Genomic DNA, 20,295 nt, shown 5'->3' with positions numbered 1-20,295 from the left:
CAGCCTCACGTGGCAAGCCCTGGCTGCTCTGTCCTGCACTAGGTCAGACTCCCTGTGATTCACATACAAAAAGCAGCCATGTGGCTCTTTCAGAAACACCAACAGCTGACTGTTTATTATGAAACAGAAGCTCTAAGAGCAAACCAGCAGTCTGGGAGGTTGGGAGGCATTTTCTGTGCTTTGCTGTGCTGACTTGCTTGACTCACCAGGGGCAGCAGTTCCCAGTACCTCATGCTGCTGTTGGTGTGACTCACGCAGGATCAAATGCACGTTATATTGGTTTAATTTTTGCCTTGTGCTGCTATTTCACTTGTTCCTCTGAAGCTCCCTTTTCTGCCCATGTGCCCCCAGATACCTTTGCTTGTCAGCAACAAGGGGTCAGGAGAGACACAGCCCTGGTGGCAGGTCTGCGTGAGGCTCTGCACGAGGCCTGACTGAGCTGGGACTCCTCGGTCACCTGAGTGACCTCAATCCAGAATTCCTTGTGACCTGAGTGGGGTGGCAACCCAAAGGCCACCTGGGCACATCTGAAAAATCTCACTGTCAGTAGTGTCACCTTGCGGAGGAATGTCTACAAACACACGGAAACAGGCTACTTAATGTGGTGTCCAGGACATCCTGATGCAGTCCACATGCAGCTGTCAGGATGTGGTAAATGTACTGGTGTGTGGAACTGTTAATACTGCAAAGAGCCATAATGCTTCCTTCTGCTACCGGTGATTTGCTTTGTTCTAGTATCAGCAAGTGAGGTGAGCAAAGACTCTCCTGTGCTTTGTTCCAGGTGAAGATAGCTGCACAAGCCTTTATGGATCAGCTGTAGATGTCAGCGTTGGGCTGAAGAGGAGCTTCTTGACAATTGAGAAGACTTACCTGACTATGGCAAACTGCAGCTCTGTGGTCCTCCACAATCAAAGTGGAATTACAGCCCACTTCCAGTGGAAGGCTGTTGCTACTCGGGAACTGGAAGATCAGCAAAAGCTGAGGTTAGTTTGAAAAGCTCCTTTCAGTTGGATGCTCTGCACAAGGGTAAAACTAACGTATGGCCTCAGAGTGATGTCAGTGCTTTGGAATGGTTTAGGACAAGTAAACCATGCACAGTGTCAGGGGATGTCACTGAGCTCCAGGATAACGGAGCTCAGCACTTCCCATTCCAGTTCCACCCATGCTCCAGTTGAGGATTCTGTTTTGAGGAGGAAAGTTTGATTGCAGTGACCTGACAGCAAATTTGTGTTTTGTGGGACCAGAGACCACTGAGGTCCAGAGATCCATGGGCTACAGAGGGTCCACGAGGCTGAGCAAGTATCAGTAGTCATTACCTGGGACTTAATGTAGCTTCAGGGAACAGAACTATTGTGACAGTCACTGCAGTTGCTTCTGCTCCGGCTTTGATAATGTGGCAACTGCTTTCCCAGCAGGGTGCAGAGCAGAGTGCTTTGGTCCTAGTTTCCAGCAGAATAAGGTGTTTGTGCCCTTCCTGAGAGTTTGGAGGTGGGGGGTTCTGTGGGGAAGATAGGACGGCACAGCACTGGGAAGCGCATTTGGGCTTCAGCTGCCCGTGTCTTTGTGGTAGTGAGAGATGGGGTGGGTTCTTCAAAGGGTTTTGTTCAAAAAACTTTTGAAACTTTGCAGTTCCCATTTAGGACAGCAGAGAAACACAGCTGAGCAGGTGAATTGGAAATTACACACAAAAGCTTGGGTGATTTGTGAAATCCTTGTGTGACTTCTCAGCCTTGGATGGATGTAGGTCTCTAGGAGTTAGTCTGAACCCATCACTGACCAGGAAACTGTCCTAAACCTGCACACTTTTTAAGGACTTCCGAGCAAATAAGGTTCAGTGTAATTAGATGAGAAATGCCTTGAAGGCCAAAACGAGTGTTCCACCGCTCTCTATTTTTAATTACTCATGCATGACTTCCGTGAAAGCTCAATGTCTTAAAAGAAAATCTCATGACCTTCTCTTGGTACTTCCCTGGACCATTCCTTTTCCATCTCTCCCTACCTGCCTGTGTCTCAGACTGGACCCTGAGTGATCCTCTTTCCCCTCAAGAGCAACCAGGTTTCCCCACAGTAGACTTTGACCTTTGTTTTGGTTTTTTTTTTCTAGTTTCATTTGATTTTGTGTCAGTTTGTGTCCTCAACGCTGACCAGGAGGTTTTTTTCTTCCTTACTTGCAATCTTAGGGATGGCCATAGCTCCAGGGTCACTGTACTGCTCTCAGAGAAACTTTTGAGGTCTTGGAGCAGGGAGGACTTCTTCGAGGGAGGAGGCAGTGTGCGACCGTGCACTGGGATGTGACCCAAAATGACCCCGATTGTTATAAGGTCTATCCAGGGATTTGCTCTGTCTCCCTCCTGCAGGACTTTCTGGGATGTAAAGATGGAATTATTGTCTGTTGATGGGTTAAGTTGAGGGTTGTTCATCTCAGTGACTAGAAGCCCTTCCCATGCACAGCACTGTCTGTCAGCCCTGGAGAAACATTTCTCCTTGCGCTCTATGGGAGTGAGCTGAAGTGAGGATTTTTGGTGTTGGTGACAGCATTTGGCCATGGCTCTGTGTGCAGCTCGAAGCTTCCATGACCGTGGTTCCTTTCTATCTGCATTTGGATTTAGCTATCCTGTTCGTACTGCTGCCCCTCCGTCTGCTGCACATGGAGCCTTCCATTCATCCCTCAGAGTTGTCTCCTGCTGGTTATTCATGGCCAGGGTATGGAGTGGGAAGGGAGGAGAGCAGTCTGCCAGCTGCGAAGCAGCTGCACTGCTGCAGTGCTCCCTTTTCTTCTCTTGGCTGTGAATGATTTCTGCTACAACTACCAAGTGTGGGAGAGATGAGCTGCATCAAAGCTCTGCATTGAAGGCCAAAAAGGAAAAAGGTGGATTAAGGCTAGAGTTAAGGGTTTGGATTCAGAGTTGCCCCTTCCGTTCTCAGGTGCCCCTTCCGTTCTCAGGGCCTCTGTTTTCATGTGTGCAACCCCATTAAATTTCACCTAGTTGATGCGATACCTGAATTAGTTCATCTGCTTTTTAAGCGTTGTGGGATGCCCTGCTGGAAGGCAGCACAGAGAGCAGATACACTTTGCTTATCCCTGCCAGTCGGAAAGGGAAGATGAAAAGAGTGATGCTGGTAACCTGCAGTGAAAATGCAGCTCTTTCTTCCCTTCCCAGTGAAGTACTGCAGTGGGTGCTCCTTGGTCTTTATCTGCCTCCTGCTGCGCAGCTCTATGGTAGGAGAAGCCAGCTGAAGTTGTTGTTGGATTCTCCATCAGTCGTGGCAGTGGCTTTGAGCCAGCTCGTGCTCTCGGGGGCTGCTGGCTTTCATGAAACCTCTTCTTAGCTTGTAAGTGTGGAGTAAAACTGCCTGCCATGCCAGAGGACAGCAGATGGCAGTTGGATCCCTTGGGACCCCGTGGCACAGGATCAGCCCCTTGCTGAGCTCTTGCTGTTCCTCCCCGAGCGTGTTGCTGCCCTTGTGCTTACCTGACGGTGACTGCAAAGATGTTGCTTATGAAATGATCTGCTTGGTTTGTCTCTCCCCGCAGGCTGTGCCACAGGCTGCAGAGGCGGGAGAATGAGATGGATTCTTTCCTCAAGGAGTGCACGGGGGTCCCCACTCTCCGAGAACACGCTCGCCTTCTCTCCCGCAGCTTCCAGAACCAGAGGGCAAAAGTGCAAGGAGACTCCATGCTTTTCTCAAACGATGTTTTCACCATTGACCCAGTGGTAAGTGATAGCTGAGAAGCTCCCTTGCTTCTCCTCCTCCCTCTCCTCCCTGACAAGGTCACTTGACAATCCCGCATCAGCTGGTTGGGTGTGCTGAGAAAGAAGAGTCCAGGTTTATCTCACGCGTCTGGGAGAATTTATTGCAAAAAGCATTTCTGAACTGTGGGCTCCTGGCAGGCCGTCAGAGCTGCCTGAAGGTGAACTCTGTTGCAAGGGCTATAAATTGAGGGCACTTAAGTGTCCTTACAGCCTTCAGAGGTATCAGTTATTACATGTAAGGTCAAATCTTACACGTAGTGTAAGGGGATTAGCAAAAGGTCTTAGAGCACTGTTGGTTCACATATTGATCAGCAGAATGAGATGGTCTGTGGTAAGAAGGCTAAATTCAAGCCAAGTTTAATCACAGAAATACCAATCCCTTCACACAACCTGGACTTTAACCATGCCTGAATCTGCCTTCCAGTGTCACCTGTGAGCCTGGACACAAGGACGTTTTGATTTCTGTTGCACATAGGTACAGCTTTTCTGTTTATGCAAGCAAAGCCACATGTCCTTCAATCAACCAGGGCCCTGATTCTGAGTATTTGCGTGGTGTGAGACGAAGAATGCCTGCTGTCTGAGTAGTGCAAAATCCCTTCTCATCTTGGAGTAGACTCTAGAATAATCTCAACCTCTTCTTTATTTAAGATAGATGAAATGGAATTTCCTCCCCCCTTGGAAGGGGATCGTGTTCTCCTCTCGGTTTCTCCTGTAGCTCCTGTAAGGCTGAGAGCCACCAATGTCAGCACAACTGCAGTTTTGTGCCACTGTAGCTGACAGCACCATGATGTGACCGTGAGATTATGTCAGAGTGATAGGGAAATTGTAGAGCGTGGGAGCTGATCAGCTGAGCATTAAGAGCATCGTGTGCTGTGTCAGCAGTAGTTTTGGAGGGCTCCTGCTTCATTACAGTTGTACTGTGTCTCCACAAGTAGCTTAACCTGCTCTTCAGTTTGTGAAGTACATTAAGGTGGGGTCCTGAGTCTGTCTGCCCACAGTTCTCAGTCCTGGTACTGCAGGTGATGATGTCCCTGCAGCATCCCTGTGGGAGCCAAAGGCTCTGATATGCAGCACGGTGACTGCGGGTTGCAGGCTGATGTCCCCGGTTTGCTGCTTCGAGCAAGTGTGTTGTCGTGTCATAAGACTTCATCTTCCTGCATTTGTTTTCTGGGTAGAAATATGAAACATTTGATCTAGCAAATGTGCTTGGTCCAGGTTTTGAGAAGGATCCAAGTGACTTAATGCTTTTAGACTTCTGTTTTCTTCTTATTGTGGTGGCGGTGGTGGTTTGTTGGTGTTGACAACAGTTTCTTCCACCTGTTCTTCCCTCTCTTCTGTTGACTCTGAGCGGACTGTACCTTAGGGAATTATTTGCAGCTGCAGCCCAATAACTCCCTGTGTCACAGCTCTGTGATTTGTGTGGGGACAGCCCTTTGAGCCGTAAGCGCTAAGTTGATGGGAAGGCTTACAGTTATTTAATATTTATGCTGTGGGAGTGTTGGAGAAGGCACTGAGGATGCGCAGCAGCAAGCAGAGTCAAAGCCTCACTTCAATGACAGAGAACTACCTCCGTTCTTTTTGTCTCCTTCTAAACTCCTCGTTCCTGGTAGAGAAACATTACAGTTGTCAGAGGTGCACGTATTTATGTCAACAATACATGAAGAGACATTTGTCAGGCCAGGGCTTGAGAGGATGGAAGTGGTGCTGTTGTTTAAACCAGTTGCAAGAAGTGATTGAGAGGCTTCAAAAACCAGGGCTGTCTCCAAAATCACGCAGCAGGGCTCTCCGGGGCTGAACACCAGTGCTGGGGCTCTGTCTGGGAGAGACGCAGAGGGAGAAGGCCCTGAGGAAAAAGCAGACAGTTGCAGTCACACTGCTAGCACAACCCAGACTTAAATCCCTGAGCAAGAGCGCAAAACGGAAAAGAGTTTCTTCATTGAAAGATGTGTGGAGCTGTAAGCAAATCCCACCTCTTCTTATCCGAGCCTGTGTTCAGGGAAACAGGAATGTGTTCACCTTGCAGAGAAAAACAGGATGCATCTGACTCCTTCAGGTCATCAGTCGGCTGGAAGAGCCTGTGTGCTGGCTGACTGCTCACGGCACAGGGCAGAAACAGCCGTCAGCAGGAAGGAGTCTGTTCTCCATTGATCCAGGCAGGAGGGCTTGTTCTGCGGGTGCCGAGAGCCCCGGCTCACAGGGGCGCATTGTGTACTTTCAGGTAGCTGTGCAGGGGAAGGGTGGAAGTGCAGCACCTTTGTAACTGAGAATGGAAAAATACATTTGATTTGCTCAGTCTTTTCTGATCCGAGTCAAAGCGTTCCTGTAGCCATAGTGCCACAAGGATACAGCAGAAGATTTAGAGGGGAGAGGTCCCTTAAAGTGCCTGGTACTTCTGAAGAAATCCTGCCTGATTTGCTGGAGTATGAGCCAGTTTGGTACCTTCACTATAGCCTGAATTTAACCAAATGCTTCTCCCAGGTGCCGGTAAAGGTAGGGGACTTAGAAAGTTTATTTTGCAGCTGATTCCAAACTCTCTTACAAATTTTGGTGACAGGTATTGCGGGCTCCTTGCTCTGCACTGATGCTCTGAAAAGTGCTCCAGGGCCAGGGCTGAAAACAAGAGATGTAATATTTGAAGATGCATGATTTGTCATCTGCTTCTATTTTAGGAGGGAGATGTCTTGCCAAATTCTTCGGTTGAAATTAATGTGATCTTCAAACCCCGAGAAGCCAGAGTCTATCAACAAACGGTCTACTGCGACATTTCAGGTATGGCTCCTTAGTCTCTCAGCTCACTCTGCTGTTGTGTAATTGCTAGGAAGGGTCAGCGATCAGCAGGGCCGTGCTGGCACGTGCCCACTGTCCCTGTGGTTTCCAGGTAGCGTCTTGTCCAAGACCAGCTCTCCGCATGCCTCACTATAAGCTTGGATCACTGATCCCGGAATAATCAAAGCATGAATTTGCCAGGGCTTTGCCAGCATTTGCTCTCCTGTTAGGTGTCTGTGAAGGCCAAAGAACTACAGAGCAGAAGAGCTTTAATGGACAAGTACAGAGCTCCTGTAGACCATTTCCCTCCAAGATGAGTCTTGATTATGCAGATGCATCATCAGACTACTGAGGCAGTAGGAGCTGAGTTGCCACTGTGCTCCCAGGGCCCTGATCACCTCCCACTGCCCAAACGCTGCCAGATCTTAGGTGTCTGAGCCCTGCTGAGCACAGGGTGTCTGCGAAAGGACCTCCTCTGGCCAGCACATGCTTATCTGCCTGTGTGGGAACTGTCGCCTTGTAGTTTGGAGTCCATGGTGCATATGGGTAGCATTGCACAGGGCTGGCTGTGAGCAGCAGGGTGAGCACCCTTCCTGGAAATCAGAGTCCAAGCAGTCTGTTTATGTTCATCCCATCTTTCAGAAGTGCTGTCAAGTCTTTTTTTTGGGAGCAGTTGTCATTGCCCCACCCAGCTTTGCCCCTCACAGCAAGCTGCGTGATTCAAGTTACTTTGTCCTTCCTTTGTGCCTCTGCATGGCGCTCCTATAGGTGGTTTTCAAGAGTGGGACATGACTGCCAAATTTCCATCCGGTGAACATTATGGTTTTCCCCATCTGAGGGGAAGAAATGAGAGTCCCATGGTCCTCCAGCAGCCCAGCTGCCATTCTGGAAGGTGAAGAAATCACTGACCCAGCTGCTTTGTTTCTTTCCTTACTGCTGGAAGCTGACAGATACAAAGGTGACGAAACAGCTTTATACAGTAGCTGTGCAGGGTTTACTGGGCAAACGCCCCCTGCGGTAATGCCACAGGGCTTGTGTGTCAACAAAACATCTTCCTGCCCACCAGCTGCAGTTGTTGGAGCTGTGGAAGGAAAGGATTGATTTAAAAAGGTGCTTGCAGGGCATTCCTCACTCGGTGCTGTGCTCCTGGCTCGGAGATTCTTGCACTGGTGATAGGGGTGTCCCTCACTTTGCTGCAGGGCTCTCTAGGGGTTGTGGCAGGAAAGCTTTTTTGTTACAGAGAAACAGGAAAAGTACTTGTGTGCAAACCTTTAGCTGGTCTGGTTGTTACAAGGAACAGAGCTGGGTAAATGATGTGCATTTAGCAAGAGGAGTCTGTTCTTGAAAGACCCTGATGGGCCCTGGGGAGAGGTGAACTCTTCCACTGGCTCCTTGGAAGAGGACCTCTAGGAGGTCATTTCAATGATGCGCCTGCCCCTGCCCCTTACAAAACAGAGCTGATCCACTCGATTGCCAGGATGGAAACTGTCTCAGAGGCGAAGTACCTGTGTGCAAAGAGTTTAAAGAAGAAAATGATGATCTTTAACTAGAGGATCAATGAATTCTGCTTCTTGGCTTCTGTCACTGCCTTGTTCATGCATTTGTGTGCCATTCACAAATCCCTTTGGAGCATGATGTGCAGATGGCATGAGTGCCTCTTGCTGAGATTATCTGGCAGGTTTGCCACAGTTGCAGTACTGTGAATTTTGCAGCTGATCTCCTGCCTCACTGGAAAGGGACTTTGCTGGCCTCGGCTTTTTTTGCAGGAGCTGCGTTCATGGCTTAGCAGACGCTTCTGGATCAGTGCTTTACAGAACTTATCAGTACTGGGCACCTTGCAAACCTGGCAGTTAGGCAGTGGTCTGAAAATTTGCTCTTGGCAAATATTTAGGCTCAAAATGAACTTTTTAAATTATTCATGCAAATAAAGCCGTGGCTCTTGGGCGCTGGGAGGGAGCACGCAGTGTGAGGCTCAGCAACCGAAAATTCATTTTTGGGTTAGTCTGCATTGGGTTACACCTTGCAAAAGCCCATTCTAAGCCACTACTGCAGGATGACGCTAAATCCCAAATGATGATTGCTCCCTCGCCGTGTGACAGAATTGTCCTACATTGTGTAAAACTCATTGCTGACACGGTCAGATGAGAATCGTGTTCCAAAGGAATTGCCAAACATGAGGACATGCTTGAACAAGAAGCTGTGTCAGAAAGCAGCGGAAGCAAAGGACTTCAGCAGCAAAGTCCTGTACTGTTGGGGCAGCTACACCCCTCTTTCTTTGAAAGCAAGGCGGCAATGCCAGAGTATGAACCGTGCAGGACGTGCCGGGGCATTATTCCTACTGAGATCCAAGTTCTCACTCCATAGTACCAGGTGTGGACTTTGGACTGAGGGCAAGGCAGCTGTAGCCTCTCCATGCCCTTGGTCTGTCCACTCCAGGATGTGTTGTGGTTATGCCCAGTGGTACCCAGGCCTCGCGCATGGGCTGGACGCTACTGAAAGCCCCAGCTTCCAGCAAAGAGGAGGACATATTCTCTTTTTCGTCTGTCAGCTGTCCTGAATGCTGCCTGTAGGCTCCTGCTCCTCCTTTGGAAAAAGCAGTCTTTGAGGAAGGAGGAAGAGCAAAATTTCTAGGATTTCCTAGAGTTCCAGGGTCACTGTAGGGGTGGAAGAAAAGATGGTTTTCATGGACCTTCTTCAGACGCTGAGGACCTACTGCAGAAGGGGAAAGACTGCCATTGATTTTTTGATGAGAGTGGCCATGGGGCGTGTCTCAGCAAGATCACGGACAACAGCTGGTCACTTGGAAATCTTTGCGGTTTCCTGAGAGGTGGTTTAGGCCAGAGTTGTTAAGGACAATTAAGCCACATGTGATGAAAGATGGAGAAATCTTTTGACAGTGAGCACCCAATACTAACACTTTTACAGTGTCTGTGGAAGAGAAACACTCAGCCATCCAGTTTAACACCTGAGCTGTGAAACATAACTCTCATCTCTGCTGTCAGCTGGGCTTTAGCGGGATCCACTTTAAAAATGTTGAATTCACAAAAAGCTCCCTGGTTTGTTCTTTCTTACCTTGGACATTATGAAATATAATCATCTCATGGTTGCAAGATTGGAAAGTCAGCAATCATTGGAAAGGCTGTTCCAGGAGAGTGTTTTCAAGGTGTGATCCAGTCACTGTGCTGTGCTGCTCTTTGTAGTCAAGAGTCATCTTGGACATTCTGGAATAACTCTGCAACAGACTGATTTAAAAAAAAAAAGTCCTCAACCTTCAGTTCCAAATCTTTAATTAATGGTGAGCATTGGAGAATAGGAGCTTGAAGGACAGAAGAAGGTTATATCCAGGTTCTGGGGCTTTCTTCTCCTCCTTGTGCTGCTCACTTTCTGCACAGAGTAGAATTGGATAGCAGGGAGACCCAAGCTGAAACATGAGCAAGGATTGAGGCACTTTGGGCTATTCCAGTGGTTCAGAATAGCCTTCAGACTGAAAGATCCTGCACGATGTCATCCTAGCAGACTTATGGAAGAAAATTAGCATATAAAATTATAAATTAGCATATAAAATAAGCGATGAGCCTTGTGATGTAGGCTGCCTTTGCAACAAGGGGTGTGCAGATTAGCCGTCCATTTATGACTGAGCTGATCTCAGCTGTGAGGAGGCTGCATCTCCATCCCTGCTCAGCATGCAGGTGTCTTTCCAAAGCTGAGCTTTTGGTATCGTGGTAGGAATAGGTGAGTGCTTCTCCTCTCTGGAGATCCTAAAGCTATTTCTTATTTAGGCGCTGCTGCAGAGGTGAGCCCTGAAACAGCCAGGTACGGAGCTGTGTGCTGGGCACAGGTGGTGGCTGAGATGCTCTGCCTGCTCTAAGCCACTCTGTGACGTGTGCATCACTGTTAGCAGGGAGCTTCACCTCGCTTGGGCTCATGTGTCTCAGCTCCTGTGCTCTCATCTCCGATTGCATCACCGTAAATCACGTATTTTCTCTTCAGTTCTGTTTCATGAGCTTTGTGCCTTCACCAAGTGGATTTCAAAGCTCATCTAAGCACATGGGAAGGAATTTAGAGATCATGTTTTAAACTCTTCAGGGTGCAAGCTGGTCACTAAACTAGAAACCAGCCCCAGGGACTGGTTAAAAATTAGGCAGCAGCCCAAGGGCTTACCTCCTGAGGGTCCTATATCTTCTCCTGAAGCATCTAGAGCTGGTCTCTTCCAGCCTGGAGTCAGGGACTAGCATGGAGGCAACCTGGAAAACCCGGGGTAACAGTGGGAAACATTGTACTGAAACAGAAATCTCTCCCCAGGCCGTGAAGCCAGGCTGCCCCTCCACATCAAAGCGGAGGGCATAGGGCCCCGGCTCCGCTTCAGCTTGGAGCAGCTGGACATTGGGAATGTTTTTTCTGGATCAGCCCACAGCTATGAGGTGAGCAGTAGGGGTTCACAGGAATTGGGGTGGATCCTGATGGCTTCTGGGCAGCTGTGAGCCTTGTGGACCTGCGGGATTTCTGGCAACTCAGGCAGTTGTGGGCAGGGAATAGTGACGTAACAGTCGAATTGGGGGTGGGGGGTGTCACAGAATGTGGATGCTTTTTGATGAGGTCTAAAATGTGCATGTGTTGTTCATGGGGCCCTAAATCCTGCCTTTGGGCAACCTCCCTTTGAGGTCAGCTGGGAGGCTTCATGCAAAAATAACCCAACAGCACAAAAAGCCACTTCAGCCTTGGAACATCTCTGTCTCTAAAGAGAGCAAATCATTTCTGGAAAGAAGCAACGAAACTGTCTACATATTTGCAAATTCGCCCCTCTTTCCCCCACTGTCAAGACTTCTGTAAAAAACAAGATAGAGCAGTGAAAAGAGGTAGAAAATGAGGTGATACATCATGCCAAATGCTTTCAAAAGATGGACTGTGACAGGAAAGGACACATTAAGTTGTTTTCTAACCAAAACATTGTGGTCTCTGCATTTTCAATGCTGATACTTTATCGATTCTGTCTGTATCAATTTATCAATTTACCTGAGAAAATGTGAATAAGTAGGTGACGCTGTTAGTGCCACACTAAGCAGCAAGGCTGGAGCTAAAACCTCAACTCAGCGTAGAATCCCTGAGTGTGATTTGTAACTAAGGTGTAAATCAGATGAGAGGAGAGAGCAGTTCTCAAGCCACCACTGCAGGGTTGGAGTACAGGAATATTTTCAACAGCAGCTGCAAGAGTAAAAAGCATGGACATCTCTCTGCTTCCATCTCAGTTTTTCTGACAGGTTCTGCAAGGACAAAAATTAGGGAGCAGAAGTCCATTGCAGAGAGATCAGCCCGCGGCAGTGGCAGGGCTTCCCCCTGAAGCAATCAGTAACATTAGGGCTCTGTTCTGGGTGGGTTTCTTGGTGACAGCATGCAGGCAGATGTGGGCGCTCCTTCCCTGACATGAAAAGAAGTGCATCTTGGCAAACGCTGTGGGGTTGTGTCACTCGTTCAAGGCAGCTGATCTACCGAGTGTTCAAGAAAATAGTCTTATTTCTGAATTTGCAGTTAATTCTCAGAATGGTAAATTCGTTTGTGGTGGCTGTATATAAGGAAGCGAAATTCTTTGGAGTAGATGGAGCAGCTCTGCACCTCCCGCTCCTCCTTTCCTGACGTATCTGTCTTAACAAGGGCTGAGAAACTGTCACATTGAAGTGAAAATAAAAAAAAGCCCTGACTAATGTGCTGTAGCAGAGCTGGAGAGCATTGCTGAGGTTGGTTCTAGTGCAGCCCCGAGGTGTCTGCTGCAGGCAGTGAACTTGTCGGCTGCAGTGGAAGCTGAATGTGTTCTGCCTTTGGCAGGACCAGGCTCACCTAGAGCAGAAGCTGGTGTGGATGAGTCACACGCGAGGCTGCCGTAGGCCTTCAGGGCTCTTAGCAGCATGGCTGCATCGACGGGGTGATGCTGTGCTGCTCCCCTGCACTGCAAGTCAAAGCAGACTCTGTGTCAGCGGGGTAAACCCAGAGTGATTCAGTTCATGTGAAGTTATCACTACTTTGCATGAAAAAAAAGCAAAGGCAGAACTTGTCCTGTTTGTATTTTCTTTGACTTCAACCAAGCAGCAGCACACAGCATCTTCTGCCATTGGCAGATATTGAGTATTTAAACACAAATCAACCTTCTGTAAAAGGGAAGATTTCTTAATGTATTTCTGTTTCGTGTTCTTACTGCTACAGGTGATCCTGTTTAACAAAGGAGCCATCGATGCTCCCTTCAGCTTGATACCTCCAAGTACAGCTCTGGGCTCCTGCTTCACCTTTCTCCCCTGGAAGGGCATTATTTCACCAGATGGGCTCCAGGTCATCAAGATCTCCTTCAGTTCCACCATCCTGGGGAAATTCACAGAAGAATTCAGGTTCAGGGTGAATGGATCCTCTGAGCCTGTGACTTTGACTATCAGGTGAGGAGGGATATGGGATCTCTTTGGGCACATTTGTAGCCGCCTCTGGGTAATCATCTCCCACCTACCTCATTTTGTGATGCAGCAGAGGGGAAAAAAAGGTGTTGTCTAAAGTCTTAGTGTGGGGTTGCTAGGATCAAGATGAAGACAAAGAGCCAAGGCTTTTTAACCTTGACTCCAGTTTGAATCCTGCAATTCCAGCAGCAAATGAAGTGCGGTTCTCTACAAGGGGAAGTGACTGTGCCTCTGATGCTCTCAATACCCGGCGCAGCTCTAAAAGCCTTGGGTCCTTGTGGGAAGCAGCTCTGCCTTCATGGTGGGTGGCTCTGTAATTTTCCAGGATGCTGTGTGCACGGAATTTGGCAGCAGTGGGTTCTTGCTGTGACCCTTTGCTACCACTGTGTGAGAACCCCAGGGCTTTAAGTGATTTCCATGATGGAAAAGAGTTTGCCTGAAGGCTGCAGGGGAAAGTTGTAGAATTGCCTGCCACCCAGCCTGGGCTCCCAGGACCTGGAGTGATTCCTTCCTACAGGGAGCTCTTTGCCCGTGGGCCCTGGCAGACAGTGTGATGGTACCAGCCCTGGGCAGCGATGGTCAGAGACGTCCCACCTGAACACACAGCAAGGCCAGCAGGGCCTGGGAGGTGGCTGAAGGCTGGGGCAGCCTGGGGCGATTCTGCAGCCGGAAGCAGTGTTTTTAAAATCCTCTGTTAATAATCCATACAAAATGGGCGGCAGCAGCAGCCTCAGCTTCATCTCTCATGCTAATGTGTTGGGACAAGCTGTCCTCCCAGCGCTTGCACAGGGAGAGCTCCGGTGCCTCCTTTCTGCAGGCAGAAAAGCGCTGGTGCGGGAGTTGGGAAGCCCAGCAGCAAATGCTGTCCCGAGGACTTGGGCATCGTGCCACGGGCTGGTGCCACTGCAAAAGATAACCCTCACCAAGCAAAAGGGAGGAGGGGGCAAGAAAAACTGATGATCGGAGAGGCAAAGCTCCCTTCTCAGGATCCCAGCAGCCTGCAAGCTTGTCCCAGCCAGTCTTAAGCGTGGGCTGGGGGATAACATGGTGTTAGCAGGAAAGCTGATGCTGAGTGCCCTGGAGCTCTGGAGCTGCCTGTGCGTCCTCAGCATCCGGGCTGCTGGGCTGCTGCTGTTGGGAGGCGCTAGATCAAAACAGTAAAGAAATTAAGGGAATCCATGGTTGATATTACCAAAAGCTAAGGGAAATGGATAAAAAAAGAACAGCGTGGTTAATACTTTGCTAGAGAAGAGTGGTGAGAGGGGCTGTTGGCCTCAGTAGAGAGACAATTATGTTGGCTTTGTGTTTGGAGGGAAAAGGCTGCTATTTTTGGAGATCAGGAAGGAACATTTCACAATCAAATAATTTGATCTCCTCTGTCCCTGCCCCAAAATTGGTCACAGGATGTTATTGCATAAGCAGCTTTCTTCTTGTGGGAGGGCAGGTTTTGCTTGTAAAGATGTGCTGATGACAGGTGAAACAGAGTTTTTCCTGGATAGTGCCACTGCCTCTGCCCCACGATGGCCTTGCTCCTGAGGAAGGAAAGAGCTGGCAGCGGGACAGTGGTCTTTTCATTTCCCCATTACCAAATGAAGTTATCCTTTTTTCCCTATCAGTGCCCTGGCTCCCAGTGCCCACCATGTCCTCCCCTTCCCTGTGGCCACCCTCTACGCTGTTGTGTCAGCGCAACCCGTTCTGTCTCGTGAGTGCAGAGCGTATGTCTCAGTGAAAGGGGATTGGTGTTACTTTGTTGAATTTCATCCTCAGCCGTGTACTCCCCTATTCCTGGATGGTGGCTCCTGTGCAGCGGGTCGGATGGTGCCCCAGCATCCCCATCTGCTCCCATACAACTGTCTCTTGGCCGTAATTCCCATTGCAGTCCACTCCTCTTTGAGGTGTCAGCTGCCTCCTTGATTTCAAAGATCTTTTATCTCTCGTTCTGCAGCCCCACAGCTCCAGGTATTTGTTTTCAAAATCCTTGGGGATACCCACCTACGAGGACAAGCTCAGCCTCCCTCTTTGGGAAGCTTTGAGCACCTCGATGGAGCCAAACTCCCAGTTCTTTTGAATGGAGGCGAGCTGGCTGGTGGGACACTGGGCTGCAAAGGAAGGAACGAGGATGAGAGTTCATGTGGTTCCTCTCCCACCTCCCTGCTCTGCAAGGACCCTGATCTCCCTTCATAAATGCATTATTTACTGCTATTGTAAACTACTGTTGCTGCCAAAACCACCTCCTCTCCCCCCATTTTCTTGCAGGCTGTACTGTTATAGGCTGTGGTGCCCAGAGCTCTGGGTTGTCTCCTTGCCTGAGGCTTCTGGCAGTCATTCAGACTGCTCGTTCTGTAACTTGCTCAGAGACGCAGTGCCTTCAGCCGAAATGGCAGCCATTGGCTGGCAAGGCTCATCCTGGGCAGTGTCCCAGAGTGATTCCCTGTTGTGGTTGGTTTGGAGGTTGTTTTCTATCCTCTGCTGGGATGCGCTGTAATGGAAAGTGTGTCTGCTGGCTTTGCTCCATCCAAAGTCAGCTGTTGGGGCTTGGGAAGTTCAGTCTGATTCCATGACATCTCTGGAGAGGGAACTTCATCATTAGCAGAGGTTTGCTACCTGGCATCCTCAGGAACTGCCTCAGCTCCAAGACTCAAGATTCTTATTAGCGGTGGATTGAAACCCCTGGAAGTCACTTTTTCTGAGTGCTTTTTGTCTGTGCAATCAGAAGATGCCCAAACCAGAGGTGATTATTCTTTACTGGGAAACTAAACTTACAAGGCTTGAATGCTTTTTTCTTTGGTGTTTAGAAAGGGGGACACCATGGATGAACACAAGTCCCTCCTGCAGGATGCTGGGGTCTGTTCACGTGCAGAACAGAACCAGTGGCAGTCCTGTGAGCAAAACCAGCACGTGCTATTCACTGTGGTCCTTGATTTTTAACTAAGAGGCAGAGCTGGCATTGAGTGGCATCAACCATGAAATAAATTAGTGAATGGTGTGCAGCTCCAAGTGCTGATTTCAGTGGATGTTGGTGAGTTTGGGAGCTTCGATTCTGGCTGCTGAATTTAAGAATGGGTGAGAAGGTGTAGTGAGTCCAGAACGCCCGTGTTTGGTTTAACACGTGTGTTGCTCTTGGGTGTGAGCTGGTGCCTCAGTGCCAAGCTGGTACTTTCCTCCAAGATTCACGTGGCCGCTGTGTAGGACGTTGCTGTTCTTGTTGCGGTCAAGGGGATTCTGGGCACTTTCCTGGATTAACGTTTCAAAATCCTGCATGCCTAATGATTGTGTGGATCCAAATCATCTGAGGAGAAGATGACCTTGTACTCCATGGAAACACTAGTTCCACATTACAGATGGGGAAACTGAGGCACAGAGCCATCATTTGTTCAGGGTCCTTCATAGGGCCAGCAGCAACCTGAGGGCAAACCCTGCCTGGCGCAGTGCCCTCAGCCGCATCAGCGGCTCTCAGCTGCCAGCTGCTTTGCCTGGGCTGCCTCCTGTCCACACGGATGTGATGCTGAGCACAAGGGTGACTGGTTGATTTGAAACTCACCATGGTTCTGAGACCAGGTTTTGTTGATCTGAGTGGTAATGCAAGCTGAAAGCTTTGCACGTCTCTAACCAAGCTAATGCCTGTCTTTGTCCTCACAGGGGCTGTGTCATTGGACCAACTTTTCATTTTGATGTACCTTCTCTCCACTTTGGTGACGTCTCGTTTGGTGAGTGCACCCTGGGCTGGGACCTTGAGTTGAGAGGTCTGTGTGTGGCCAATGTGGAGCGCTGCAGCATGAGAACATGCGTCACTTGTGCTCCTCTGCAGCGGCCTTTGGGGTGTTAGACCAGGGCTGCTGGTTGCTTAGGCAGCATTCGGCCACCATGAGGTAAAATGGGAGCAAAGGAATAGGAAATGAGTGTGTCCTGGTGTCCCTCATAGTCTGTCCAGCCCCAGCCTCCTGATCCTTGGCAGCAGAATGACTGTGAAAGTCCATGTCCCAGAAGGGCCCAGGGTATGGGACTGCAGGAGAAGGGAATTTGCGCTACATACGAGGCTGTAGCTGCTCTGGGTGAATGTTCCTGATGCCACAGTTTCCCACCTGACCTTTAGCGTGAGATATCACATAGCACTACAAGGGCACCTTGTTGTCACCAACCAGCGAATATGCCCAAATGTTGGATCTTCATCAGGCACTGATGGTCTTGGAGATGTGGGCTCCATCCCTGATGAAAGGCCAGCTCTGCTGACAGAGCCCGTGGCTGAGCAACCAGAGCATCTCCATTGAAATGCAGATTCTGGTTTTGCATCTCGGTCTCAGAAAAGGTTTTCTACTGAGATGTTCTCCGGTTTAAGTGCAAAATCACTTGTGGATTGATTGAAGGGCCGTTCTCATTCTGTGCTCAGGGTGCCTCTGTTCACAGACCTTTTAACAAAACTCACTGCATTTCTGAGCCACTTCCTCCCTTCCCTACATCCTCACACTGGCACTTCTTTGTTTCCTTTTGAGTAAATGAAACAGTAAGAAATGCACCAGGCAGAAATATGGTTATGTAATAGGAGACTGGTGCTACTAAATCTGATTTCATTAACAAGGTCTTTGCAGCTGAAGGCAGCTGTTGGCTGTGCTGATAACTGCTGTCCGTGTCTGGAGACTTCGGTCCCGTTCGGGGCTGTGAGGTCTGGGTTTGTCCTTTTTGTGTCCCCCGCCTCCCTGCTGGAATCACTGTTGATGGCTCAGATGAGCTCCGTGCTGTGTCTGCAGCTGGTTTCCCTCCCCGCTGCGTTCCAGTGGCACTTGGTCAGCAGCCGTGGGAGAGGACTCCTTCTCACAGAGCTGCCAGCCAGGCCAGATGGCCGCTCCAGAGCAGGCTGTGGCCGGTGTCCTGTCTCTGCAGAGCGGCCCGGCCGGGTGTGGCTGTGTCACGTGCAGAATGGAAAGCTGATACCTTTGCGGGCAATAACCAAAGCCAGTGTGCAGTGTGGATGCCATGTCCCCATTTGGTAGGTCAGGTGAGGCACAGCTCTTGCAAATTCCTAAGCCAGCACCAGGCTTGCCTCCTGTGGAGCGACCTGCAAGTTGTCCCATGCTCAGCCTGGTTGACCCAAACCAGGAGATGCCGTAAGGATCCTGCCTAAAGAAACCGCATTGGAGTGCGTTTCATCATGCTGTAGTTCCCAAGTTCATCTGTCCCTTATCTTCCTGTAGCTTCTCCTCAGTGCCAATATTCTACTTGTTCACGGAGTTAACGGGGAATTTTATGGATTCAGTGTTCAGAATAAGTGGTCTGTGTGGATTCACACTCATAAGTGAAACATAATTCATGCTGTTTTGGGTGGAGGTGTGAGAGAGCTCCTCAGTTAAAGAGGAAAAAACTTCTGGTGTTCAGCATTGCTAAGAGCGGGCCTTACCAAGGAAGCAATCTCTGTGATCAGTATAAAAGGGAACTTCAGTGACAATTAATCACTTGCTCAGCTTCTCAAATTAGCTGTAATTGAGATTGAAAAGAGCTAAACTCCAAGCACAGTTTTATCAGGATATTCACACTAGGAATCCTTGGATAATTGATGCATAAATTCATACTTGGGTCATTTTCCTAGGCTTTCCTCGCACATTGTCCTGTCGCCTCACTAACACCTCCTCGATGCCCGTGACCTTCAACCTTCGCATTCCTGGGGACGGCAACGGAGAGCACAGTGCCACCAGTTCTGTCCTGATGGCAGGAAACACTCACCTGTCCCGGAGAAGGGGAGCTCAAGGGTATATCAGGCCAACTGAATTTACCATAACTCCCTGCAGAGGGACCATCCGCCCCCAGGCATTCTTGGATATCCAGGTATGGGAACTGTCTGGCCATACATGCTTCAGCAGGTGGAGCTGAAGCTTTGCTGTTGTATGAGAGGGTTTTAGGGCTGCTAGCATACACAAGTAAGAGACACGCACTAGTGTTAGGCTTTTCTTGGCTGGGTTACTCTGGGGCGTTTCTGAAGGAACACCATTTTCTCTCCAAAATGATAAGCTGAAGGTCTTGTACTGTATTGTCAAGGAAAGAAGCCGTCTGTGTTTTGAGAGGTGCTTAGAGCAATTTCTTTGATTTACTGTAGGCAGAGGAAAGATGAGGACGGAAGGTGGCCATTAAAAAGAGAGATGTCATTGCATAAAACAGTTTGGTTTTCTTCTCGGTCTGATTTTGCCGCTCCTGGTGAGCAGAAGGAGCTGTGTTCACTGCAGAGATCTCCAGTGCAGGCTGGAAAAGCTCTGGTACCTGTGAACTGCACAGTGTCTGCTGGGCCACCTTTTGCCCTCAGCTTCCCACTGTAAAATTGAGCTCATTATGTTGACGTCAACAGTTTTTCTCTGTTTTTTCATGATTGTAGTCAAGACTAAAAATTGGTCCCTTAATTTTAATACAGTGGTGAGTAGAGCATTAGTCCAACTGTGTTTTGATTTAGCTGATGTGTGCTCCGATAACTACGTGGTGTATTTAACAAAGCAGATATTGTCAGAAGACTTTTATCACTCTCATAGACTGTGGTCTACCAGTCTATGTGTGTGCGGACCAGCAGAAGAACTAGGGCAAAATCCTCCCTTTCCTTAACATGGAAGGAGAACTGGAGGACACCAATGGCTTTTGGGAGTGATGAAGCATTTGCTGCTCTTCTCTTCCACCAGGTCACTCTATGTTCCAATACTTTGAAGAGTTACAAACTGCCACTGGTGGTGGACGTGGAGGGTGTTGGCAAGAAGGTGTCATCATTGCTCCTCACAGCCAGGTATCAGCACTTTCCTTGCAGCTCATCATCTCTATGCATTCACCACCGGCACGCTGGCTTGCATGTGGTTTGCTGGCTCCAGCTGCCAAGAAGAAGCACTGCCTAACGAGGCAGCTCTGCCCAGCCAGACATGGGAGCAGCAGTGCTTTGAAAGCAGCTCGTGTTGTGAAGCACCTGGGCTCCAGCGGACAGGCACGGCCCTGAGCCTCCTTTTAAATGGAACAGCAATTATAGTCATTATTAGCCTGGGTTTTGGTGCTTGAGGTGTAAGAGATTTCCAAAGGGCCATCTCTCCTCCTTCCTGCAAGCGCTAGAGTTGTGCTGGGTTGCGATCAAAATGCAAATACTGTTTGGGATGCAGTGAGCCTGCTGAAAGCAGAACTGTCTGGTTCAGTTAATGAAGGTGCATGCAAATGGGGAAGGGTCTTGTGGCAGGACTGATGAGGGAAAAATCAAGGTATGATCTCACAAAAGGACCAATAGTCCTTGGTGGGGAAGGTGAGCTCAGGTTTTTCTGCTTCCTTCTGGTTCTTTTGAGCATTACCATTCTCAGACTTAAGGCAAAAGTTGTTCCGGCTGCAGCCAG

The 20,295-nt window shown here is 49.1% G+C and overlaps 1 protein-coding gene across 1 annotated transcript in view; it reads left to right on the top strand.

Annotated features, from left to right (window-relative positions):
- The window catches only part of LOC128853200 (hydrocephalus-inducing protein homolog), a 236,589-nt gene that overhangs the window by 10,658 nt on the left and 205,636 nt on the right, over window positions 1-20,295 (top strand). The window contains exons 7-14 of the mRNA XM_054075865.1: window positions 782-983; window positions 3,536-3,716; window positions 6,425-6,524; window positions 10,824-10,942; window positions 12,717-12,940; window positions 16,595-16,662; window positions 18,537-18,772; window positions 19,609-19,709. Of these exons, the coding sequence (XP_053931840.1) occupies window positions 782-983; window positions 3,536-3,716; window positions 6,425-6,524; window positions 10,824-10,942; window positions 12,717-12,940; window positions 16,595-16,662; window positions 18,537-18,772; window positions 19,609-19,709 (1,231 nt within the window). The remainder of the gene's footprint in view (window positions 1-781; window positions 984-3,535; window positions 3,717-6,424; window positions 6,525-10,823; window positions 10,943-12,716; window positions 12,941-16,594; window positions 16,663-18,536; window positions 18,773-19,608; window positions 19,710-20,295) is intronic.

This window comes from Cuculus canorus, chromosome 10, assembly GCF_017976375.1.
Source record: "Cuculus canorus isolate bCucCan1 chromosome 10, bCucCan1.pri, whole genome shotgun sequence".
NCBI lineage: Eukaryota > Metazoa > Chordata > Aves > Cuculiformes > Cuculidae > Cuculus > Cuculus canorus.
This window is presented reverse-complemented; position numbering and strand designations above follow the sequence as displayed.